This window comes from Phocoena sinus, chromosome 1, assembly GCF_008692025.1.
Source record: "Phocoena sinus isolate mPhoSin1 chromosome 1, mPhoSin1.pri, whole genome shotgun sequence".
NCBI lineage: Eukaryota > Metazoa > Chordata > Mammalia > Artiodactyla > Phocoenidae > Phocoena > Phocoena sinus.
This window is the reverse complement of record NC_045763.1, coordinates 123,868,845-123,895,199: the sequence shown is the minus strand read 5'-3', so window position 1 is coordinate 123,895,199 and position 26,355 is coordinate 123,868,845. Positions and strand designations below refer to the sequence as shown.

General features: G+C 43.0%; 2 protein-coding genes across 6 annotated transcripts in view; one reads left to right on the top strand and one right to left on the bottom strand.

Moving 5' to 3' along the window:
• ILDR2 (immunoglobulin like domain containing receptor 2) overlaps positions 1 to 26,355 on the top strand; it is a 56,304-nt gene that overhangs the window by 11,740 nt on the left and 18,209 nt on the right. For 2 of the 4 annotated variants that reach the window (XM_032614096.1, XM_032614087.1), the window contains exons 2-4: positions 4,543 to 4,875; positions 5,740 to 5,859; positions 26,077 to 26,223. In XM_032614096.1, coding sequence (XP_032469987.1) covers positions 4,543 to 4,875; positions 5,740 to 5,859; positions 26,077 to 26,223 — 600 coding nt within the window. Of the gene's footprint in view, positions 1 to 4,542; positions 4,876 to 5,739; positions 5,860 to 23,042; positions 23,100 to 26,076; positions 26,224 to 26,355 lie in introns of all 4 variants that reach the window. The other 2 variants (XM_032614116.1, XM_032614106.1) reach the window with 2 other exon arrangements.
• MAEL (maelstrom spermatogenic transposon silencer) overlaps positions 1 to 26,355 on the bottom strand; it is a 120,995-nt gene that overhangs the window by 79,292 nt on the left and 15,348 nt on the right. For both annotated transcript variants that reach the window (XM_032614130.1, XM_032614141.1), the window contains exon 2: positions 10,231 to 10,315. In XM_032614130.1, the coding sequence (XP_032470021.1) occupies positions 10,231 to 10,278 (48 nt within the window). In that variant the 5' untranslated portion in view covers positions 10,279 to 10,315. The remainder of the gene's footprint in view (positions 1 to 10,230; positions 10,316 to 26,355) is intronic.

Below are 26,355 nucleotides of genomic sequence, written 5' to 3'. Positions count from 1 at the left end.
TGAGGTGGGAAAAGAGAAGATGATGAACAAAGTTTAGATATGTTTAATTTGAAGTATCTGTTAAACATGAAGATGAGGTCTCATGGAGTTGAGGGTCTGAGACATAACGGGTAGTTGGAACCATGGGAGAATAAGATTTCTTAGATCAAATGCACAGGTGAACATTACAAAGAGGCTGAAAATTTTTAATTTATTTACCTGGCATTCAAAGGTATTCTTATTAGCCTGTATAGACTCCAGCATAAGAAGTACTAGGTTTTTGGCATCTGACAGGTGGTAACATAGAAAAACAAAAAAACATCTATAAGAGGTGGGACCCAAGTTCAGGATACTAACCTAGCCCCAGGGCAGATCTGTTGGGAATTGGAGTCAGAGGGAGGGTGTTCCCAGGCCAAATCTCAGTGTCCCTGGGGAACTGTCAATCTTGGTCCTCATCCAAATTAGCTACTATCTCTGAAGGGCCCGATCTGGGGTAGGAGTGGGTGTCCCATGAGAGGTAGTTTTTGAAGTTGGGTGGATAGCAAGGTTACAGTTTCAGATATGGATCAGTCATGTGTGAGGATATAGGGAACAAAACCTAATCCTCAGGAGAAGGGCTTATATCAGAGCCCAGGCAAGCAGAATGGAACTCTGGGCAAGGCTTTGGTACCAGTGGATTGCAAATCAGGTGGAAACACAGTCTCACATAAACACGGGCTGAGGGAAAGACATGTGGCTCAGTGGGTGTAGAAACACCTGCCCTCGCCCAGAACCCAGGGTTAGGGCCAGAAGAGCATTCTAGACCTTACCCTCCAGTGGGAATGGGGTTCCTAATAGGTTTGGCCTGGGCAGGCTTGGGACCTGCGTGGCATTCATCCTACATTTTGATGCTTCTAGAGCTAACACAGGGATTGGCATCTTCAGCTTTCTCTCTAACTCTTCACTTTTATGGTCCTCAAAGATCCAATAAACTGACATTTCCTTGAAATTCCTAGATCCGTCCTCTCCAGCTATCCAGATCTATCCTTAGCTTAGATTCCCAAGGTTTCCATTATACCTGCATATGTATACATCTCTGTGTATGTGTACACACACTCAGGGTACCCTCGGTTTCCAGCTTCCAGGAGCAGCAACAGCTACATTTATTGAGTGCTTACTGTATACCAGTGTTATCCTAAGTGCTTAGGACAAAATCTTTTTTTTTTTTTTTTTTTTTTTTTTTGTGGTACGTGGCCTCTCCCGTTGCGGAGCACAGGCTCTGGACGCGCAGGCTCAGCGGCATGTGGGATCTTCCCGGACCGGGGCACGAACCCGCGCCCCCTTCATCGGCAGGTGGACTCCCAACCACTGCGCCACCAGGGAAGCCCAGGATAAAATCTTATTTAACCCTCAAACAGCTCCATAAGATAGTTACTATTATTCTGGTTTTACCAGTAAGGAAACTGAAAGTCCTAAGACTTAAGTAATTTGCCTTATGTCATGCAGCTAGGAAGTGGTAGGGCTTGGATTCTGACTTAGGACTCACTCTAAAATCCATGCCTTTAATTATCATGCCGTAAAGAGGCAGATGTTTCTGAAAACATATTCTTTATTCTTTGGAACATGAACTTATGTGTGTGTCATAGAAGCTGTGAATTGACTAACCTCTATTAATAATTAAGGGAGTGCACAATTTTAAAAAATAATAATTAAGGGAGCTGAATGGCTTGGTCAAGTAGCTAATCCATTAACAGAGAACAGAGCTGAGGAGGAGGTTATTCTTAGTAATCATCTAATGAAGAAAACCCCATACTTAACTCTCTCAAAAAAACCAAAAACAACCCTCCCCCCCAACACTTTTGTCTGCACCTGCCTCCTTTGCTGGTTTCATTTATCTTGGAGTGCTAAGGAAATGTGATTTCCCAAGAAGAGCCTGAACAGGTAGCAGAGAAGAAAGGTGGTTGGTCAACTACCGAGCATTGTGCTGGGAACAATGCCTGTGATTGGTTATCCAGTCTCAACCACTGCTAACTGAAGACACTTCAACTCTCTGTCCCATTTTGTTACCTGGAAAACTGGAGCGTGAATAAGGTTTTGAAGAAGAACTACAAGGTTAAAAATTAATGCAATAGAATTTAAGGAGAAACTGTTAAAAAAAAAAAAAAAAGCCTTTTCCTCATCCAGGTGTGTGAGTTGGAAAGAGTGGAATCAGCCACACCAACATTTGGAGGTGGTGAAGGGAAGCAGTGGAGCCTGGGAACTAGGGTTCTTTTCTGAGCTGGGATTCTTTTCTAGGAATTATTTGCCCCTCAGTGGGGCTGATCTACATAATTTGGCTGTAATCAAACCTATTAGTGGTGGATGTTCATCGAGATTCAGGAGCCTTAGAATGGGAGGTGAGGCAAAAGGCAGGAAAGGTGAGGTAGGATTTGCATTTGAGATCTCCCCTCTACTGGTCATGGTCAAGGTTCTCTGTTACAGAGTTCACTCTCTGCAGGCGCCCAGAGAGAGAGAGAAGGTTTGTTAACAACTGTTGAGTAAGGAATATGTGGGTCATTTTATAGGTGAGTATTGCTTAAGAGGCTTCATTAAGGTCTCACCATTAGTACAATGGCCAGATGAGATTCAAAGCCCTATCTTTTGATGCCAATGCTCTCTTACTATACTATGCTGTTTATAAGTCATTTAACCCGTTTTCTCTGCAAAGTCCTAGAAATTCCCATGTTAATAGTCATTCATTTGCTCACCCATTCCTTCATTTATTCCATAGTAGCTATCGAGCACTTAGGTTCGAAACACTAAATCTCAAATATTCTGTTGCATTCTCTTCCCAATTCCATAGAATGCAGAAACCTTTTCTTCCTAACAGGAATTAGAACCTAGTTTTCACAGTGCTTTCATGGAAGAGAGGCACTGGTCTGGAACTCAGAAGTAGGTACAAATATGGTATCTTGCCCTGTTAAGAGAGCTTCTATAAAGACGGTTTCATGAATAAGTGCATGTTTGAGCTGTGAGAGTGAGTTTGCTTTGTGGGATGTCATTGGGACCATGGGCAATAGTGAAGAACAGTAGGCTTCCCCTGGAAACGAGCCCTTTCTTGTATGTCTCAAGTCCACCTGCAATTCTAGGGTGAAACTCTTTGCCTCAAGCTACCTGAAGCTGGCTTGGCAGGCTCCTGGATTCAACTCTGAACCTCTTTATCATGTCTTTCTATTCATATTCCATTTTTCTGCCTCTCATCGTGATTCTACTTCTGCTTCTAACCTCAGATCAAGCTAGAAACTCTTAACTCTCCCATTCACCTGAAGAAGTTATGTTCTCTTTGCCTGGAATTTCTAGATCTTACCATTGAGTTCATAGAAGCCCTTTGCCTCTCAAACACTCCCCTGGGCTTTCATTCACTGAAATTTCCCTCTCTTTCTTGGACCAAACCTCAAACTGATCTTTTTAAACACTTAAACTTCTCATCTACTTTCTAGTCTCCCCCAACCCTTTTTTGGATTACCCTTCAAAGCTTTTGAACTTAGTCTACTGCTTTTGATCCAAAATTCTCCATTCCTCTCAAAGCCTTCTTTTCCCCTTAATCTCTGTCTTGTTTGCTGGGTCACCAGCTGGAGGGGAAGTCACTTCCTCCTGAAGTCATATGTCCTGGCTTCACTGTCCTCATTTATCAAATAGCTGTTGAGTATCTATGGGTTTCACCCAGGACAGCAAGATAAGACACATTCCTTACCTGACCCGACAAGTCTGATGGAGGCATGAAAATAAGTACAAAATTATTACAAAATTATTATAGTAAATGTCTAGAGGAGAATGCTGGGGATACTGATGGCACAAAGGAGGAAGTGACAAATGGATTGACTGGTCACAGAAGACTTGACAAGAAGCCTTTGAGTTGGTTTTGACAGATGGAAAAGAGTTTCTCAGGAAGAGAAGTGAGGAAAAAGCATTCCATAAACAAGAAATATCACATGCCAAGATCTAGAGGTGTGATATACCACGTCCCACTTGGGGGAACCGTTAGTTTGGTATCATCGGAGGTTGGTGCTCAAATGGAGGTGCTGCGAGATGTGAGGCAGAGGAGGAATAGTTGATGGGGCACCTTAAATGCCTTGCCAAGAACTTTGGGTTTTATCCTGAAGGCCATGGAGGATGAGTGAAGGGTTTTAAGAAGGAGAGCCATAACAGTCAGATTTAGAAAGATAACCTGAACTTATAGCAAGGAGAATGGACTGCATGTGGGCAACTGCCTGCAGGGAGACCAGACGAGAGATTATTGCAAAATTATCAGCAAGAAATGAGGAGAGCGTACACACAAGTAATGGTAGTGGGGTTAAAGAAGGGGAAGGAAATATTAAAGATGTTAAGAGGTCAAGTTGACACGACTTTGTGACCAGTTGGACACTGGGAGTGAAGGCAGGTTTCTGGACAAGGCAACCAGGTAGATATTGATGCTCTTCATTGTGATGGAGAAAACAAGGGGAGAGACAGGTTAGGGAGGTAAGGTGGAAAGGCACACCTATGATATGTGAGGTGAGGTCCAGGACACTGATACCATTTGGACATGTTCATTCTATTTTGCAGCCATAGCTGGAGGCCTTCAGGTCACAGTGCCCGACAAGAAGAAGGTGGCCATGCTCTTCCAGCCCACTGTGCTTCGCTGCCACTTCTCCACGTCTTCCCATCAGCCTGCAGTCGTGCAGTGGAAATTCAAGTCTTACTGCCAGGATCGCATGGGGGAATCCTTGGGCATGTCTTCTCCCCGGGCCCAATCTCTCAGCAAAAGAAACCTGGAATGGGACCCCTACTTGGATTGTTTAGACAGTAGGAGGACTGTTCGAGTGGTAGCTTCCAAACAGGGCTCAACCGTGACCCTGGGAGATTTCTACAGGGGCAGAGAGATCACAATTGTTCATGGTAATAATGTCTCTGTTTTGAATCTAGGGAAGATTGGTTCCATTCTTCCCAGATACAAGAGGATGTCAGCCTTGCGCCCTTTCAATCCCTCAAGACTTTGATTTTATGGGGGATGGGAGTATCAAGAAACCTAGCAAATTGCTTTAATGGGATGGCGTGGAGAGGAAGGATGGAGGCTTGTAATATCAAGAGAAGACAGAGATGAGCTTTGGAAATAGTCTTTCATGAGCCTGACCTCCAGCCTGAGGAATTTATTATCAGAACTGAATTGAAATGGGTTCTAGTGAAAGCTTTCTCAGTCAAATACCTCACACCTTGACACCAGCCTTTATTGCCCTTTCCTTAACTCAGAAAGCAGACTTCCCTAAGAAGTTCCTCTGCTGGGAGATGGGATGTATGTGTACAAGTTTCAGAGCCAGGTAGATGCCATGGCCCAAGCCTCAGGTAGTTTTACATCAGTTCCACCCTTTTTCCTGCCCCCTACAGCTTTGGGCAAGGAAAAGTTCCAAATTTTGAAGAACTCCTGTGAACCCAGCTCATTTCCAGGAGTCCAGGTTAATTCTGGAATTTACTTGGCTTTCAAGGGCCTCTGCAGACCTGGTTGAAAGCAGTCTTCTATTCCAGAAACCAGACTGGAACTAAACCAGTTTCTGGGGGCGCTCTAATTCTCACCCCTTAGGGATGCTAGCTTTTATTACTGTTTCGTTGTTTGTTTTAAATAAAGCAAACATCTCGTCAAACACCATCCGGGTAAAGAAATATAACAGTACAGACACCCAGAAGGGCTGCCCCCCCCCCCCATTGTTTAGTGTTTTTCTTCAGAGGACAGAGTTTAGGACCCGGTCCTTCTCTTTGTGATAACAGATGCAGATCTTCAAATTGGAAAACTCATGTGGGGAGACAGCGGACTCTATTACTGTATCATCACCACCCCTGATGACCTGGAGGGCAAGAACGAGGACTCGGTGGAACTGCTGGTGTTGGGTAAGTGACAACCCTCAGTAACATTTTCATCTTAGACTGCTTGCACTGTTCCCTCTTCTCGCTTCTCCTCCCTGCATGTGTTAGCAGGTTGCACGTACAGGCTTTACCTTTGGTGCACAGACAAACCAGTTTTAGAATATGTTCTTTATGAGCAGTAGTTGTATTTATTATATTTTGTTTCTTGGTGTCTATGGCCCACATTTTACCATTTTCCTGAATGTTTCTTCTGCTTTCTTAGTTTTTTCCCCTCCTTTCCACTTGCACCTTTAACCCTGATTTCTCTCTGCTCTTATTCTTTACATATGCTAATGATTGAGAAAAATGCCAGAGGCCTTTGAAGCAGGGTAGAGGCAGCTGAGAGATAAGAATTCGCTGGTGTGCTAGGCTCTCCTGAGACAAAGGAATCTTTTCCCATTCAATTATCTCCACTTAAGACAATCCTAAGGAAAGATGGCTGTAAACTTTTAATAATAAAAGGTGCTCAGTGAAAAGAGCTATGGGGGAGACGTAATAGTGTTTAATTGGAAGGCAAATTTCTTGAAACCTAAAAGTGTCCAAGTTATTCGCAAAGCAACTATAATCTAATCCTTATTAATATTAATTTCTTCATAAATGAAAACTCATTACTTTTGGGTACTTTTCTCTTTTGTGGATTGGAGGAATATCAGTGGGAGATGACCTCCTTGTATGAAACTGAAAATTGAGCACATATTTCGTGCTCTATAAATGTTGGCTGGACAAAAAACTTAGAATAAAACATACAGAAATTAAGAAAAGGAACAACATTAATTGTAGGATAAAAGGTAAATCCTTGAAGCCATTTTACATTTTTTTGTAGCTTCCAAGAAACCAGGTCTTAACAATTTGGGGGGAATATTTAAGGTGCTTTCTTTTAGAAGCAAATGAGGTTGAAGGTTAATTTTTACCCTCTGTGGGAAACACAGTGCCCCAGGAGAAAATGGAATTTGCTTAAGATTTTTAGTTTTACTCTATCATGACTTTGACAAATCAACTGTACTGCTTGCCTTAATTTTATAGTTTACAAAATGGATTAAGGTAATAATTATTTATTAATGATTAACCCTTTAATTAATAAAAATTAGCCCTTTTTAGACAGTTAGATTAATTTCAAATACATGTTTACTCAAATACATGAGTCCAGTATATGAAGCTTAACTGCTGTGATCTGTAAAAGAATGGGAAATACGACATATATTCCAAAGGAAATAAAAATGTAAAAGGTTTATATTGACATTGTAGAAGACTACAGGGCAATCAGATTCGGGATCTGCTGTGACTCTGTAGGGAATAAAAAGATAAATTTCTGCCTAATAACACAACTCTAATGGCTAAGTTTGAAGGAACAAGTGGCTCATTGAGCCTGCAATTAGCTAATTGTGAACACAGTTATTTGGCCAGTGCAACCATTTGCAGCAAAGTAATTGCCTGTGCAGGAAAAGGAGGCCAGGTAAAAGCCACTTTAAATAATTTGGTCCCAGATCTGCAAATGTGGGGAAATAAATAGAGTGAAAGCCTTGTCGTCTGAGGATGTGCTGAAGTGTATGAAGGGCATTGCTCTGGATCAAAACATACAAAGCAACTTGGGCAAAGATGCTGTCCTCAGCACCACAGGGTGGGTGAAAGGAAGACTCAGATGAAAATGGTCAACAATGATGGAAGAAAAGATAAGAACAGAAATCAGTGTTACCCTAAAAAGAACCATAAAGGGAAAGTGGGGATGCTGCAAATCAGCTCATCACAGTAGAAGCAGCATATCTGTGAGATAAACAGATACATACTAGGGTTCTTGGGGAGGAGAAACACGTAATTCTGCTATATTCCACATTAATTAGAAATTTATTCTAAATAATTAGAAATGTTCAAAGCATGGTAAATTTGCCATGCTAGTTGTGTTAGTTAATTAAAGGGGTTAGTTTGAAATCTATGAGAATTTTCTGGGTGCAGGAAGTACTGTATTTACTTCCAAATGCAACATTCTGAGTCTTCTTGGTCTTGACACCCCTTTATGGAATTTTTCAAAGTACCCTCACAGTTTAAAAAATGCTAATTATTTGGTGGTTATATCCTGCAGGCCCATTTGTTAGGTATTCTTTTTACGTGAGACTGGGAGAGCAACCTGATTTCTGAAGTCATCCTCAAGGAGATTAAGACCTCAGTGGGAAGATAACGGAGTCCACAGTTTGCTAATTACAACCTCCATAAGCCACTGAACTTAATATGAGGAATGGTAGGAGGAATTGGGAGGGTTTTGGTCTAGTGAAAGAGGACTTGGGAAAGGGAACATGGGATATCTCCAGATATCTGAAGTGAAATTGTATAGAAGAGAGATTGGAAACCTACTCTGTCTGTGTGGCTAGGAAGTTACAAAGGGAGTGAGTCCATCTCAGAATAAAGAAAGAACTGTTAACAATCAGAGAGACATCTAAAGATACAATCAGTGTTCTTAGGAGTAGTAATTTCTATATCCTTAAGAAGGTGGAAGATTTTTTATGAGTTATTATATCAGGCATTTATGTATAGGAAAAGGTGTTCAACTCAGTTATTTTTGAGTTTTATTTCAATTTGAAAATTCTTGGTTTAAAAAGTAGATGAATGTGAGTGATGTGCCTACCTTGATAAATGAGAAAATGACCTCCCAGTAATTCGGTCCTCATGACAGAGATAAAAGAGTTACAGGTTGGTTACAAGAACATACAGGGTGGTGCTCACTCACAAGGAAGCCAGCAGGAATAAACTGTGGTCTTTTGCAGTAGGTCAGGGTTAAAAGGACTAATTCCACAAGAATGAGGATAAACTATTTTTTTTTTTTTTTCCCGGTATGCGGGCCTCTCACTGTTGTGGCCTCTCCCGTTGCGGAGCACAGGCTCCGGACGCACAGGCTCAGCGGCCATGGCTCACGGGCCCAGCCGCTCTGCGGCATGTGGGATCTTCCCGGACCGGGGCACGAACTCGTGTCCGCTGCATCGGCAGGCGGACTCTCAACCACTGCGCCACCAGGGAAGCCCGAGGGTAAACTATTGATGGAGGCTTGAAGGAGCTGAAACTTGAGCTCTTCTTCAAGGATGATCAGGACAGAGGAATGAAATTAGATCTCAGGGTCAAAACAATAATTAGCAGCAGGGTGGACAATGCCTTAGAGAGGAGTGCTAGAACAGAGGGATGGGTTATGGGGAGGTACAGCAGCACGGGTGAAAGGGTATGAGATTCTGAAGCAGAGTAATGAATTGAGAACAAACAACACAGAAACATTTCTAAGATGGAATTGATCTTGATGGATCTTGGTGACTAATGCATTAAAAAAAATGAGACAGAGGGATGAGTCAAAAGGACACCATGGTTTCTAGCTAGCTGGGTAGCCAACTGTTCCGTCAACCGAGAGAGAGGCCACAGTATGGAAAGCAGGTTGGAGAGGCAGGAGAATGAGTTTGGTTTAAAAAAAAAAAAAATGGTATAAATGAACTTATTTACAAAACAGAAATAGTCACAGATGTAGAAAACATGTGGAATTTGAGAGGCCTGTGGGACACCAAGGTGTAGATGTCTTGCTGACAATTAGAAATACAGGTCTGGAACTCAGTGGAGAAACTAGGATTAGAGATAATAGATTTGAGAGTCATGAATGATAGTCACAACCATGAAAGGCTAGATGAGTCACTCAAGAAGATTATATAAAATGGAAAGGGTCAAGGACAGAACCTTATCAGTCTTATATTCTAGTCTGACTTCATGTGAGTGGCCACACGGGTACTGCATGTATATTTGTCTTGATTTCCCCTACGACATCGGACGCTTCTCAATAGCCCTAGAACATGAGCTCTTCAGAGACAAGAACCAGTTCTCATTCACCTTTCTATCTGCAATGCTTAGCAGAGTGTCTAGAATAAAGAAGCTTGAATGAATGTTTTTTTAAAATGATAAATGGGCAGAATCTGTAACCAGTATTTACTTTGTGACCCTTAAATGTTAATCAGTGCTGAGTATATATTTGTTGACTTATGAAGTATTTATATAATAAATGTCTACAGTCTCAAGTGATATATAACATGGTTTAATCTCATCGGTCATGATTCTTTATCTGGGTATTTTAATTTTTACTAGTGACAGAACCATCTGGGACTATGGTTGAAAGCAACAGAAGTAGACTTTGGCTAACCTAGGCAGGAAAGGAATTCATTGGAAGGATATCAAAATTGAAAGAAAGGCTGGAAAATCAGTCTCCAAAAAGGATAATATATTAGGGTAACACTTACTAGCTTCTGTAAAAACAACCCCCGAATCTCAGTGACTTGCCACCATAGAAGTTCATTACATCATCTTGTCATAGTCAGATGTGGGTTAGGAGGCTTTTACCTGGGCAGCTCCCTTCCAAGTATGGCGTAGGGGTCTAGGCTTCTCCATTGTTTTAGTTTGCTGTATTGGAGAACTTTGCTCCCGGCTGCACAGAAAGAAAAAGTAAGGAAGGTCATTCATGGGGGACTTTTTAGGGGTCAGTTCTGTCAGTGACATGGGTTACTTCTCCTGTTATTTTGTTTGTGTCCAGGAAGAAAGTAAAAATGTTTTGATGAACACAGCACCATTCCTGCCCCGCCAGAGACGCTCCAGGGTCTATGTAGCAAGAATTAATAGACAACGTGTTTAGGGCTCCATGGACATTAAAAAAATCAACTCATCTCTTTTTTTCTGATCTTGCATTTCCTCACTCAAGAATCAGTCTCAGGAGAGAGAGTCCAGCTGGTCCAGTTGGGTAGGTGTCCACTGCTTAGCATTAGGAGATTAGAGGCTCTTGGTGGCTAGTCCATCAAGATACACAGAAGAATTAATTCCCCAAAGTAAATTGGGGCACTGTTACAAAAAAAAGGGAGAATGTATGTGAGATGCCCCAAAAAGCAATAAATATCCACCAAAGTGATGCCATTACTACATCTACTACTAACATTAATGTACACTGATAATAATTTGACTTCGCAAAAATTTTCTATTATAACCTTGTAATGTACGAGAGCAGGCATTATTTCCCTTGTTTTCCAAATGCAGAAATTAATGTTCAGGTTTTATAATTATTATCCCCTTCCAAAAGAGTGTCTTTGATCAAACCCAAGTGTTTTGATTCCCAGCCTCATCTCTTTCCACGATACCACACGACCTGTCTATATTAAGAAGCTATAGAATGCTCCCCTGCATAAGTCATGTTTTTAAAAATGTTGTTGCTGCTTTAGGCCATAGGTAAAGATTTTTACTTGTCCTAGATCTGCTTTAGTATCTCATTTCATTTCTCAGTGAAACCTATAACCAATGCCTATAACCACTAACCTGGGCCCTCACTTCCGAGACATAGCTGTTTTTGTCCAGATTGTGTACCTCCCCACTGAGCATGACCCACCTTCTTTTCCCCATACATCTGAACCATCTACAGATCGCTTCAGATGCTTCTTTCAGAGGTTTCAGAAATATCCAAAGATGTGATTCAGAGAAATGGGAGGATAACTGCTGACTCAACACTAAATGCAAACACTATACTGAACACTCTTTAGTCTCTTTTTGATGATTCAGAAGGTAGAAATGCACGTGGTGTTTAGGGTGCTTTGAGATGACAGTGACAGGTACCTTAGAAATATTTAGACAGATGTCTGGGATCGTAGGGCCATACCAGAAGACAGTCACAGAAGGTGGAAGTGTCCAGAAATCTGCCACCCTGAGATTAGACATTGGTCTAGGATCAGTGGCGGGAACAGTCTGTTTATAACCTGGAACCATGCCACTGTTTGGATAGGAATAAAGTTCCCTCGGTCAGCTCCAGCTGGCAGGAAAAGGACTTCACCATTCAGGAAGGCTCAAGTAGGGAAGTTGTTGTTTTAAAATCTAAAAGCAGCTCGCCTTGTTCTTACTTCTTTCTATGCACAATATAAGGGCCTGACCCCTTCTTTCTGATGTGTCATGTGGTAGCTTGTTTTTTAAGGGCCAAGGAGATAAAGGCGGGGAAGGGCCCCAGTGGAAATATGGCTGGATGAACACTTGTGCCTCTGGACCGAGAAAAGAATAACAAGACGTGAGCCGAGAGTGTTCAGAAGTAAAGACTTTCCTAATGGTAAATTACAATTTTTGGAAATTATGGTTGGCTGAAGGAGATTATAGAGACTCCCTCTCTGATGAGCTTTCAACATGGAACAGGTTCTCTTGTCCAAAATATTAGGATAAGCAAGATGGCTTTAGCATTCTTTCTATAATTTTGCCTTTATCTAAAAGATCCACAGATTGCAGAACTAATTCTCTGTATAGGGTGATGCCCCAAATACTGCTGTCCTGTTTTGTTTTAATATTGTTTCTGTTTTAGAAAAAATGGTATGTTTATTATAAAAATTTCAAACAAAACGGAAAAAGAAGAAAATCTCTCTTCAAACTCTCACCATCAGAGCTAACTATTGTGTTCTTCAGAACTCTTTTAATTGCAAGGGATAGATTCTCAAACTGGCTTAGGGGACCTTTTTGGCTCAGGTAACCAATAAGTCCAAGGGTATTCCTAGCTTCAAGCATGGCTGAGTCCCAGTGTTCAGATTATGTTTTAAAGAATCTCTATCTCCTCTGTGTTAGCTGCATTCTTGGGCAGGCTGTCTGCAAACCTGGCCCCGAGCAGGTCTTTAACACCTTTGCTCTCAGGAGGATAAACTGCCTCTCTCCACAGTGTCAGCAAACGTCCTGTTGTTGCGGGGTGGCATGTAGGGTACCACCAGCCCCAAATGAACCCTATGAATTGAAGGCAAAAGGGTAAAAGGACCAGCTTCCTAAAGAGAAGTTGGACATTTGTTTCCAAATGAAGAAGAAAAGAATGCCAGGCAGGCAAAAACACACAGTGTTAATATTTTGTGGAATTCATCAATTTCTGCTTCTTTTTAGGCCAAATGCCATGCTATTTCAGGAGGCCAGAAATAGGCTTGTTCCCAGCAGGTCCTTGTGAGTAGGCGCTAAGTTGGGATTGATTATTCCCTGTGAAGAATAATGCCACAGAATGTGAAGGTAATGCCACAGAATTACCTTTGTTTTCCTGTCGTGCTTCTATTTTTCCTTCCATTTCCTCCTGTGACTTATCCAGAAGTAAACATATATTACCCAGACAAGAGGTGGAGAAACAGGCATGCATTAATTTTTTTTTAAAAAATCACATTATTCACAATACTGCACCTGAAAGTGTTATTCTGGTCTAAAATCAACCTTTCTGCCCATTAGTATTAAAAAGCCATTAAGAACATAATAAGAAATCAGGGAATTCTTGGGAGGGGACATCTCGGCATTTGTGATGGGCTTTAGGGATTTTTGATGGAAGTCTGTTTCTATGGCTGTGCAGAAATACTCAGGCACTCACCCCCGTGTCAGTGCTGCCTCCATTTGAATCCTGTCCTACCTCCACCCCCAGGTGGAGTTCTGGCTGTTCAGAAAGGCTACTTGTTGCCAAGACTCCCCTTCTCTTCCTCTTTACCAGCCCTAGCCTGTGCTGCTAACCAGGAGATTTGCCGATTAAAAGGACTTCAGCTCAGAGAGTTCCCATGGCAACAGCCTCCTCCTCGGAGGTCTTTGTTGCCTGCTCAAACTTTGATCTCTGAGAGTGGCTGCTGCTGTTTCTCTCAAAGATTTACAACAGAGGAAGAGGGGGAAAGAATTGGAGGAGAAGAAAGAGAAGTTGACTCCTGGCAAAAGGGAGAGAAGGAATTAATTACCGAGTCACACTCTAGCCATAAATCTGGGGGTTACTCCTTTGGAATATCTTTCAATTTGGGCTGTGCCCACATTTTCCTTTGCAGACTTGATTATACTTCAGATGTCTTGGCTTCACATGAAAGACGTCAAGGGGAGTTGATTCCTCTAGCAGGATGGACCTACCCTATCTATCTTCGGATTTCCTGAAGACCTGAGATAACTGCACTGCCTCCCATGAAAGGGGTGGGGCACAAAACTTATAATGGGAGGGAGCTTTTTAGGCCTCAGCCCCGCTGGCTTTTCTCCCAGCTGGCCTACTCTGCCCTGAGCTTACCTAGATGCCTCTGTGGGTTTTGGTTTTGAGAAGAACCAGAAAACTGTTGAAGGGGTGGAGGAGAAGGAGGAGGCAGAAAAGTCAACCAGGCATCAACTAGCCTCTGATTCTGGTTAATGGCTGCCAAAAATGAACTTTCTACCATCTGAGCAGTGGAGTGGGGTTTGGGGTTGTTCCAAAGACTAGGGATCATGCCTTTTACCCTTTGCAGGAAGCCTCTTCTGGCCTTCAGACCTCTCCACGGCATAATCGCAACCTTGCTCTTTGATAGGCACCATGCGATAGAGTCAGTTTTGCTTCAAGCGTGATTTGCATTTGAATTATGATTTAACTTTTAACCAGTCTCTTTTGCATACTATGTCCCTAGCACAGTGAGGATACAAAATTTTAAAATGGCACTGTTTTGTCCCTATGAAAATTACTGTCTTTTGGTAAAGATAAGCATTATATTTCTGAAGCAATGAGAGAACAATACAAGAAAAGATTAAAACTATATTAAATATCTAGGCTACTGATTCTCAAGAGGGGCCTCTTTGGACCCCCACCCAGACGATACTTGGCAATGTCTGGAAACATTGTGGTTGTCCCGTCTTGTGGGGTACCATGGCATTCTAGTGGATAGAGACCAAGGAGGCTGTTGAATATCCTACAACGCACAGGGCGGCCCTCCTACCCCCAACAAAGGATTATCTGGCCCCAAATGTGAATAGTGCCAAGGTTGCAAAACCCTGATCTTGGCCAAAGGTCAATCTGGTTACTGGATAAGATCCCCTGTGAAGAGCACGGGCTTTGGGGTCAGATATCTGTGGACTCAGTGCATCAATATAACCTTCAGTAAGTCAATGTTGAGTCTCGGTTTCCTCATCCGTAAGAATGGGGGAGGGAAAATGAAAGTCACGTGGAAGACCTAGTATGAGGATTAAATAACACAGAATACGAACTCAGTAAATGTCAGTTCCCTTCTCCTACCGTTTCCTATACCCCACATCTCATTGCCAGGATGTCATCCCTAATTTGAGGGAACCCTCTTCAGGGAATTCTGTGTTCCGGGACTCCTCCTAGAGAGCTGATTTTCTTTTAGCCCATTCCATGGGCAGAGGCTTTAATGAGCCATCTGTTAATTGGCAATCCTATTACTAATAGATTCATGTTTTCTCAGTGACATCTGTGCAGTGCCTTGCGAGTGGTGACCCTAATCAGCCCTGTGGGAATCTTCCCGCTAGTGGGTTTCAGGGTGTTCTGTCCCAGCATGCCGACTTTTGGTTGCTATGTTTTGGTAGCTGTTGGAAGCCCCCGTTTCTCAGTTAATTACAGGGTGTTTACTACCTAACCTAAATACAAGGATTAGGTCACAGAGACCATTTGATGAAGTCTGGAAGGGTTTGGGGAGCACCTAAGACTTGGATTAGGATCTAGATGGGCCTGGAAAGACTTTTGATAGTGTGACCTTATCATTTATTGTCCAAATTAGAATACCCTTGAGAGTGAAAAGGGGAGACTTTTACTAATTTATGTCAAGACAACAGCCATACGGGTATGATGGTCACCCCATCTTTAGAGATGATCACCTGGAAAGTTCTCCTTTTGATTGAAGAGAACAGAAGATCCAGAGGAGCTGGGATCAAACTAGTTTCAGCTCACCTTCACCTGCTGCACCCTGGGTGTTAGCTGGCATTCTAACTATGGGGACCTAGGGATGCGCACATCTCCATTCATTTACTGGAAGCAAAGGGGCCCAGCAAAGAGGTGGTGGTTTGCAGTAACAGTTGTTCACTGAATAACGTGTGCTGAGATTTCTGACGGGTAAACGGTGTCCTTTAAGGTTCTTCACTGCCCTGGGTTGTGAAGAGAACAAACGAGGTGCTGAAGGCGCCGTTTGCCCTCCCCTCATCCCCCAGCCACCCAGTCCCGCTCTGCGACTGCTCTCCCCTCCCTCCCCCGCTCCCTCGAAGCCTTTATCCCGCCTCACTATTTTTGCTTCACTTGTTGCTCATCACTGTGGGAGGAAACTCGGCCTTCAATTAGTGAGCATTCCTGAAGCCCGCGGTTGCCGTGGTTACCCAGGCGGGAGCTGGAGCAGCTGGGTCAGCCTGCCGGGCGCATTGTAGTCGACAGAGCCGGGAGGCGGCAAAAATGCGAAGCCGGTGCGCGGGAGGGAGGGGACGGGCCCCGCCGAGGGGAGGCCCTGGAGGCCCGCGGGAGAGCGGGTGTCGCCGAAAATCGGCTCAGCCCTGGAAAGAAAGAATGGCAGCCCTTGAAAGCCGGTCAGGAGACAGCCATGGCATTTTTCTCCAAAGCCAGCTGCCTCTATTCAAGTGTGCAGGTCTGAGTTCACACGGTGCAGTGCCTCAGAATTTGCTCTGGGAAATGCTCCGTGCTCACGCCCCTCACACCGAGAGGGGGCTGGCCACGGAGGAAAGGGCAGGAACTCTGACAACCCGAGACCTACCAAGCTGTGTGCCCCTCCGTGGCTGCCGTGGACCACCTGGGCTTTTTGGGTTAAGGAAACTAGCCGTTCTTGATATCTTTGCATCTGAAGTGTCTGTGCAGGTCTGATGGTTGGAGCACAGGGAGCTCAGGAAATCACACTGGGCACCAAGAAACTCAATTTCCTCCCTCCATTAAATCCCACCCTGCTCCATATCATTTTGGAATCAAATCTAACTGTCTTAGTCATTTCATCTCAGGCCAAGTTGAGCACGTTATATTACTAATAACACTTTGCATCTACTCACTCTTGAGGGCTAGGGGGTTGGATCACTATAGCACTTTGCAAAGGCAGAGTGCTTTGCAATCATTTTTATTATTGTTTATTAGTTTATAGCAGCATGGTGAATGCCTTTTAATTAGCTCATACTGTGTTATGATGTATTCAGTAATCATTTTCTGGTCACAGCTTTAAAAGGTGCTGAAATTGTTAACCATCTCCAACACTCCTATATCCAGACATTATACTTTAATTATGTAAGTAGAGCAGTAATGCCACAAACACAAATTTCTGTGTTGCTCACTGCAGATACTAGGAGATTAGAAATGCTGCACATGTCTAACATTTCTAAATTAAGAATAAGCAAAGCTTGAGGGGGAGTGAGATACTGGGGAAAAAAGACAGGGATGGGGGTGAGTAGACCCAGGTTCTACTCCTGGTTTATTAGGCAGCTGTGTGACTTTGGGTAAGATTCTTATGCTCTCTGAGCCTCAGGTTCCTGAAAACATGGAGTGGGTTATGGATTAGATGACCTTGGAGATCCTTTCTGGCAATACAATCTGATTTTAGAATTCTGTGTGAATAGAAGTCAGTGCCTTAGGCCAAGCTTATAATCACTGCCGAAAAGCCTGAAGCATTTATTAACAGTTAATTGTAGATGGTCTGATACTACTCATTTTGTGGAGAGAATTCACTGTGAGAATTATTCACTATAATTTAAAGTGAGCTAAAACGAAAGGGACAAAGAAAGAAATACACACGTGAAATGCTTAAATACATAGTTTACATATAAAAGAAAGGGAGGCTATATCCACATTTGTGATGGATAATCGTAATCTTTATTTATTGAATGCATGGTTGCCATGGGAATATAGAATAAAAAGAGGGATGTGTGTGCCCTTGGGAAATTTCCAATTTGGGGGGATTCCAAACAGCCATAGAAACAACTTTACACTTAAAAGGGCCAGAGAAAAACATCTGCTCTCCTCAAAGATTTAGGAGAGAAACCTTTTAAAGGGTTAGGATCTGAGAGGTCACGGGTGGATACAGTACATCCCTGAAAATGGATCCAGGGCATCTTAGGAAAGCCTGGAAGTGGGATGAAGCCCAGATGTCCATTAAGCAGAAGGGAAAAGAAGGGAACCTCAAGAGGCTGGGGAAGAAAAACATTCTAGATCATCCCGAACAGAAGGTTCATTTGTATGATATATTGGCAAAACTGAAAAGGACTCCAAGTTAGTACGTTTCAAAGAAATGAATGGAGATAACTGTGCTGTCAGCAGTGTTGACATCACAAGGACAAAGGAAGTATTGTTTTCCCTTCTTTTCATAAGGTCCAATGCATTAAATAATGTGTCTTTTGTCATCAAATAATTGAGTAGCCGATCTAGGATTTGAAAACAAGTTTGTCCTACATCTAGAACTTGGACTAATGATCAGAGCTTGGATTTAAGTTTTAAGACTAGAGACAAAAACCAATTTGGGGCGCATATTGTATCTCTCTGTAATGGCCACCTTGAAAATACCCTAGCCTCGTGGCTTTCAGCTTGTGGGGGTGGGATGAGGCAGTGCTTCAATCCCCTGAGATGGCAAGATGGCATTTGGGGATATTCCAGTGAGTAGAGGATGCTCCTGGCATTGAGCCCTGAGTCCAGGGGTGCTAAACGTTCTCCATTACATAGAGTAGTGCTGAATGAATGAATGGTTCCTTCATCTGCTCATTAAGAGTCCATTTGAGCTGGATAAAAGGCACTAACATGAGCAGTAAATCAGAAGCCCAGCGTAGAAAACAATGGGGATTTACTACTGGGAAAAGTTTAAGGTCCTGATGGGTGAGGTACCTCCTCATGCCACGCTGCTGGGGAGGCAGCGGGGTTTCCATCCTGCTAGCGGAGGCACATGTAAAGGAATCACGGCAGCTGAGAGACAAGTGCTCTCATGAAACCGGGACCATGGAGGAGGATGCAGCCTCTCACGGCAGTATTCTTACACGGCTCTGTCGGAACATATTTCAGAGTCTTCTAGACTGTGTGTGGTAAGAATCTGAATGAAGCAGAAGATTGAGAAGTTCATTAGCTGGTTATCTTAGTAAAGAAGGTAAGTACATCCTGCATTGAGGGCCTGACCGGCCAAGAAAAGGGTATCAGGACCTTGGGGGAATGTCACCGGGACATGGTTTGTTGTGAAATATGTGAAGATAATGCCATGGGTAGGAGAGGAGTGGGAAACCAGGCAAGGACTGTGTCTCTGGGGGAACCTGATGTCAAAAATGCAAAAAAAAAAGCTAATGAAAACAGGGAATTTGGCAGGAAGAAAGTCCTTTGACCTTGGTAAGTCATGTGACCCAGAAGCAGAGAAGTAAAGCCGAATTCTTAGCCTCACACTGCTGGACAAGCTGCGTGGGCGAGCCTGAGGCTTTCAAGCACAGGGATCAAGTCTTGTTCTTCTCTGCGTGTCCACCAGGCACAATATACATTTCTTTGTTGAATGAATGAATTGGAGACATTCCAGAAGTGAACTTGTTCTCAGGAATATGTACTGAGAGTTCAGTTGGGGATAACTTCAAGGTGTCAGTGGCAGAAAACAGCTGAAACAGGGAATTATATAGGTAAAATCTGTAAGTTGTTTTATCAAAGTGATTGTTTCTGCCCTCGTCATTCAACCCAAAATACATGAATGTTTTGGGCTATGATGTTTGTGACCGTATGGAATGATACTGACACTTGCATGTGTGCGTGTACAAACTAGTAGTATGCCTGACTCATTTGGTCTATTCATGTGGAAATTTCTTAAAAGTAATGGATTCTGCAAGGTTTGGGGAAAACTCTTTGAAGTGCTTACGTGAAAACTGTACTTTCTACTCATAGTTTGAGCTGGGGTTTGAAAAGAGTAAATTTGGCTTTCTATTTGCTGGGTCTGTTTTCCATCCTTTTCTTAGACATTAAAGTGACTTGTAATTGCCACTCTAACTGAATCCTGGAAGAATGATCGTGATTCACAAGTGTTGGTAAAGTGCTGCTGAAATCTGGAATGTATTTACTGCAATTGTTTGGACTGTCTAACATCGGACCTTCATTGGATGTGACAGGATAGAGTAGAATAGGAAGAAAAGTTAGAGCATTTCTAAGTGGCAACAGCATTTTTTAGGAATTGTTAAGCAAGAAGCTGGAAGCAAAATGACTTTTAGAAATATAGGATTCCAGCATAAATTCACCAACATCTGAAAATCAGGATATTTCACATAAAAATCTGGGGTCTGGCTAATCTTGAAAAATAGGAAGATTTGCAACCCTGAAGACACTTTTCTGTGAGGCAACAATTGGCTAGAGGTGCGTAGAAGCAGCCCCTACAGACACAATATGCCATTTGCCACACGCCCAGCTGCTCCCAGTTGTATTACATTTGACCAGCTGCCCTTGTTTGCATTATCTACTGGTCTGTATAAACATATAGAATTGAGTTTGCAACTCTGATCACTGAGTATCAGATTTGAGAACTGAAAATGTTATGGATGGGTGACCATCTAAATAATTGTCCAAATTAGAGCCCTTTGGAATTAAAAGGGGTGCTATTAATAATTATACCAGGACAACAGGCATAAACCAGGACTGTCCCAGACAAACCAAGATGTATGGTCTCCCTATTTATGGATCTCTTCATTCAACCGCTTCACTTGACTCATGAGAAAATTGGGTCCTAGAAAGAGGAAGTAATCTGTCCATAGTGGTCACCAAGTAAACTAATGTCAAAGCTGCCTTCAGCACCCTGACTCCCAGCCAGTCTACTGCTTACTCCAATAGAATATGCTCTATATAATATGTGTGAGTACCATATCCTCCTTGAATGTATGGATTTTTTTATAATTAATTATTATCACATAGCTAATTTCCTGTGAGAAATTGTATGCAAAGCGATAGCTTATATCATCAATAACATTTCTGTTATGAACGTAATTAATGATTTGGGCTACAGCACATACAGGGATGTTTAAAACAGTGGTAGGCTTGACAACCAGAGAGTAAACACAATAAAAGCTTCTCATTTTACTATATACAGTAAGATATATTTAGAAGTACTAATCTGTCCATATTAAAAAAAAACACCATTAAGTAAGCATCTGATAACTGCTTTGCTAAAAGCACAGTATATTGACTTTTTTTTTTAATATTGACTTCTTGATCATTGGCTGTTGGCTGTAATTAATACTAATTATGCCTTTAAGAGATGTCCAAGATCCCAAATCCTTGACCACCTGTCTATTGCCTTGTTGAACTTCCAAGAGATATTTGTACAGAGAACATTCCATGTGAGACCAATGCATGCTCTTAATCACTTGCTTGGACTTTGGCCCCAAATCCCTGTCTGGTCGCCTATCCTAGGGAAATGGACTAGACCACGTGTGAGCCTTGGGGAACCTCCTAGCCCTTCATGTTGGCTTAGGCCAAAGGCTAGCCCATCTCTCCTTCAAGATGCCCTTTTCCAATGACCTACTTGGCTCCCACTTGACTTTCCAAGAGACCTTGCAAGCACCAAACCACTCTTACCGTGCCAGCTGCACAAGACGGAAGACAGAAAGAAGGAAACCCTTCTTGCCAAAACCTAAAACAGAGCTAACTTCAGGACTTCCCTGGCGGTCCAGTGGTTAAGACTACGAGCTTCTACTGCAGGGGGCATGGGTTTGATCCCTGGTTGGGAAACTAAGATCCCACATGCTGCATGGCATGGCCAAAAAAATAACTAAATAAAAAATAAAACAGAGTTAACCTAGTGGCCCACTCCATGCTTTCTTTTCCTTGGAATGTACTCTGGTACTGATTAACTTTTCAAATGTGGGACCATGACCCATGCAGGAGACATGACTGGGACACATTTTACCACACTGGCCTTGTATAGTTGAGGAGAGCCAAGAAAAATAAAGTGAGCAAAGAGCCCTTTTACCTGACTCCCTAAAACCTTGCCCCTGCTGCAGCATCCTCTCCTAGCGCCTTGGAAGAACTTTTTTTTCTTTGACTTTTGTCAGAGCTGCTTTTCTATGGGGTGATTTGATAGAGGAGAGGATCAGTGACCAACTATGACCTTTAGACTCAAAATATAAACCACACACATGGGTAACTTTTTCTCTAATGCACCTCAACAAACTTCAACAGGAAAAGTTGTTTTCTAATGAACCAAAGAGACCCCTAGACCCCTAGAGGTGTGTTTTCTAATGGTGATGTGTGGCTACAGAGCCTTTGAAGTATTAATATTTTGGCTACATTGGTACAAGTAAAAATATTACGAAGGTAATTTCATCTTTTTTAAAAAAAAAACTAACGTGATTACTAGAAAAGCTAAAATTACTGGTCGCTCACATTATATTTCTACTGGACAGAGCTGTGCTAGAAGCATATGTCATGCCCATAAGTGAAGTAAGATTCAGTTGCAGGCTTAGGAACCATAGTGACCTTTTGCCATCACAAGCCTCAAAGGAAGCGAGTTTGCTAGTTGTTTCCCAGTGCAACTTGTTTCTTAGCAAGGCTGCACTGTGATAGAGAGAATCTGGTACAGGGCAGAAGTCCTATTACAGCCTTTATATTTATGTGGATATTAGAACGTGGTGGAAGCATTCAGCACTCCTTTCTATATAAACCAGGCTAGTTTTTAAAAGGACTAACCTCCTCCCCAACCTCTTCCAGTGTGTTGTTTCCTGCACAGCTCTTTGCTTCTCAGAGCCCCGAGGGGCACCTGTTCTGACACCAGCCCTTAAGCTTCTGTGCCATATCACGCAGAAGGCACTTGGGTCCATACCATGCCAGCTGTGGGTGCCATATGGAAAAGCCATACCATACACATATGTACAGAGTATTTCTGAAGCCAGAAGGAGTGTCGAAGAGTGTATAACTGATCTAGCTTTATCATTTCCTTGCCTTTGAAAACTTTAATCATTGAAATATCTTTAGGCTATAAATAGAATCATGTAGGGAGATAATTCTGAGTTAAAACCAAATATGTACTTTTGTTTTTATATGGACATGGGACTGTGTATGGATGTACGAAAATGTAGGTTGAACGTTTGGATACAGACGGGTTTGACTTTCCAATAATATACGTGGAGTAGGATATATAAATGAATGGAGATGGTATATGTCAGTCTGCTCAAGCAGGTTTTTTCATATTTGAAGCAGAGATTTCCTCCTTCTATAATAGTTGGAGAGAAATTTCTGCTTCTGCTTCTGCCTGGTTTAGGTGCAGAGTTCTTAGATGGCTGCCAAAGATTGATGGAGAAGGTCATTCTCTTGACTGAGCCCAGCCTTGGTGACGTGCATCTCAGGACACAGACAGCATGGATCAATGGCCCCATGTAGGGATGGTGCTAACTGGAGCTAGGCTTCAGGCTGTGTTTTTCCTTTGGAGTAACCTCTTTACTTCTTCTTTTCCTTCCACTTCTTTTAGGCAGGACAGGGCTGCTTGCTGATCTCTTGCCCAGTTTTGCTGTGGAGATTATGCCAGGTATTCAGTCATTTAACTCTGTATTTGCTTAATTTGCTATCCCTCCATCTGTCTTGCTTCTGCATTAGTTACTAATTGCTCCTTTAATTTATTTGTACATTTGTCTATATATGTCTGTGGTATCCTCCAGGATGAAATTAAGCCCATTGGAAGAGCCTTCAAATTGTATTTCTTCTGTTACTAGGCCCTAAAAGAATAATGGTAATTAAAAATAGGCTGAGGGCTTCCCTGGTGGCGCAGTGGTTGGGAGTCCGCCTGCCGATGCAGGGGACACGGGTTCGTATCCCGATCCGGGAAGATCCCACGTGCCGCGGAGCGGCTGGGCCCGTGAGCCATGGCCACTGAGCCTGCGCGTCCGGAGCCTGTGCTCCACAACGGGAGAGGCCACAACAGTGAGAGGCCCATATACCGCAAAAAAAAAAAAAAAAAAAAAAAAAAAGATGTTAAAAAAAAAAATAGGCTGAGATGGGGACCCAGTCCTTCAGTGTCAGGTATGCAGGCCTTTTCGCAATCTCAGTATCTCAGCTGCACCCAGATAGCTATAAGTATCCTTGACGGAATGGTTATTAATCTGCATTCCTTATTCCCTAAGTTTTATGTTTACCCATTCATTAGTGTACAACCATGTTACTCTGAATTGCCTTCTATAACTTTATCAAAACATTTTTTCAAACCTTATGAAAGCTATGCACCCCTCCTCCCTTGAAAAGTACACATTTAGAGATCTACATTGCTTTGTATACAATTTCAGGGGCTTCTTGGCCCCCTAAGTCCCTGGGGTCCATGGACCCTATCTCAAGGACACCTGCACCGAATGTACACCTCTGTCTTTTTATGTAGCTTCTGTTGGACATACCAGCTAGACAAGCCAACATCAGTTTGATGCTGCACTATAGCCCATCGTGGAAGGAGGATTAGAGAGAAACAAGAATGAACTATGGGAGAGGACATAACCAAAGGCAGGGAATAGGAAAGGATATGATTCAGCCTTGCTTTGGAGAGCTTCTGCCAAAGGGTTAAGAGCTGCTTAATAACTGAGAGCAAAAGAGAGAAACAAGATAATCCTGGCGATTGGTTTTGACTTGATTCAGGTTTTAAGAAGCATGCAGAGTCTTCACAGTTGAGCTTCACTAATTATTCTTCTGTGAATTCTCCTGATCCTTTCCCATGAGCTGGCCAACCCAAATACAGACATTCTTTTCACCGATGTCGATCCCAAGGACGCAAATAAATATTTCTTTGTGATCCGCCTTATCCAGAGTTCCATCAATTTGTACGCATTTGCTCATCACAAAAAAAAACACTGTTAACACTGCATTGCTTCCTACTAGATGTTATATCCCACAGTCCCAAGGAAAAGTTACTGTATTTTTCATATCTGGTCCTGGTCTCCCGAATTTCTCTCCCTTTTGACTCCAAGAATCCTTTCATGGATAACATTCTTTGTTTCTCCAAGGTAACCTGCCAGTCTTTTATCCTTGACTGCCTGACCCAAGTTGTAGCCACCATACCACACATCTCATCTAATCCTCAGGGCCCATATCTATCTCAGGCCGCATTGTGTTATTATGTTAGTGCTAAGGAAGGGCCAAAGCCCTCATCTATCTACTGTCCTCAGCAAGAATGTTCTCCAGAACATTCTAGCTGGGTACAAGGCCTTCTCACTTCCTGAATAGAGGGTGACCTGGTTATTTTGAATGTATTTCTGATGGGTGAGTGAGGAGGACCATTCAGGAAACGTAAGCTGTTTGTTTCCTCCCTGAGGAAATTATGTTCTAGACAAAGGTCAAATAACTTTATCATTATCACAAAACCCTTTATATAACCAAAATAGCACATTCGCAAGCTCCAACGGAATGTTCCGTTTCACTGAAGGAATATTTAATAACTAAAATTCAAACAAAACAATGTGTACTTGAAGTTGATTGCAAAGGGAGTTTTGGTAGATGGTTTTCAATCAAAATGAATTGCTTTAATCTTTTGATTTGAAAGGAAATCATGGCTCATTCCAGTCCTTCCCAGGCCCCCCGCAGTGGGACATTGGATCCTATAGCCAAGTCCCAAAGGCATGACATCAGGTCACTCCAGGGCCACAGTCATTTTTAATCTAAGCCAGATGGATTGGTTTCCTTTCTCTTAATCTCTTGGATGGGCAAATGAATTAATGAATGAATTTCACTGGCAGAGCAGTGAAGATAGCAGACGTTAACAAACATGGTCAGATATACACGTGAGAGCCTTCCCAGTCATCCCAGTCCTGAGCCACTTTAGTCCGTGGTCATGCTGGCTGTGTAGCGCGGTCAGCTGGGGTGTGATCAAACCATTCTTGGGGAACAGGGACAGGATCTTCTCTTCGGAGCCTATGTCTCTAGTTTTCTTTAGCAAAGGGTTTTGATCTCAGCACTGATGCTGAGTACAGGAAAGATGTTAAGAGGCATTCAGTAGGGAAAACAGATGAATACACAAGGGACATGGACCACTAAATATGTTCTGATTTAGACCATCTAGACATAGAGAACTTTTTCTCAGGACTTAACACTTTTAGGGACAAGATTAACTTGGCTACAAAACATACGAATTCACAGAACCCACCATTTAATAGCTCAGGAAGCAAAGTTCCCCTCTACCTAGCCAGGAATCTCTGCTCTTGTCCCATAGGTGTTCTGACACTACAGTTGGTAAGGTAAGCCCTTTTTCCAGGAAGGGGCCCTGAACCTCCGCCATCACTTTGTACTGGTCATTATGTGTGCTCAGTATGACCCCGGTAACCTTCCTTGCTGTCCACGCCCCAGCCCTGGGAGGGTCTGCACTTCTCACTCTCAGAGTTCCTCCTTAGTCTGGGGGCTCTGTGCCCTGTTACGAGATACTGTCTTCCCCCAGGTCCCTCCCACTCATCTCACAGGGAGGCACTGGTGAGAGGGGGCCTGTCCTGGAGGGGGGCCGCCTCGAGTGTGGGTTTCTCTGTGCGTCCTTCCAGAGTGGGTGTTTGTTGGCCTGGTGACCCTGGGAGTCTTCCTCTTCTTCGTCCTGGTGGGGATCTGCTGGTGCCAGTGCTGTCCTCACAGCTGCTGTTGCTACATCCGCTGCCCATGTTGCCCAGATTCCTGCTGCTGCCCGCAGGCCTGTGAGTAGAGTGATGAGTGTGGAGATGTAGAGTGATCAAAAGAAATGTCACCTTGCCATCAGACAGCTATGTGCCCTGAGCGCCTTCTCCACCGCCTCTCCTTCCACCCCAAAAGCGATCGTTCCAGACTCT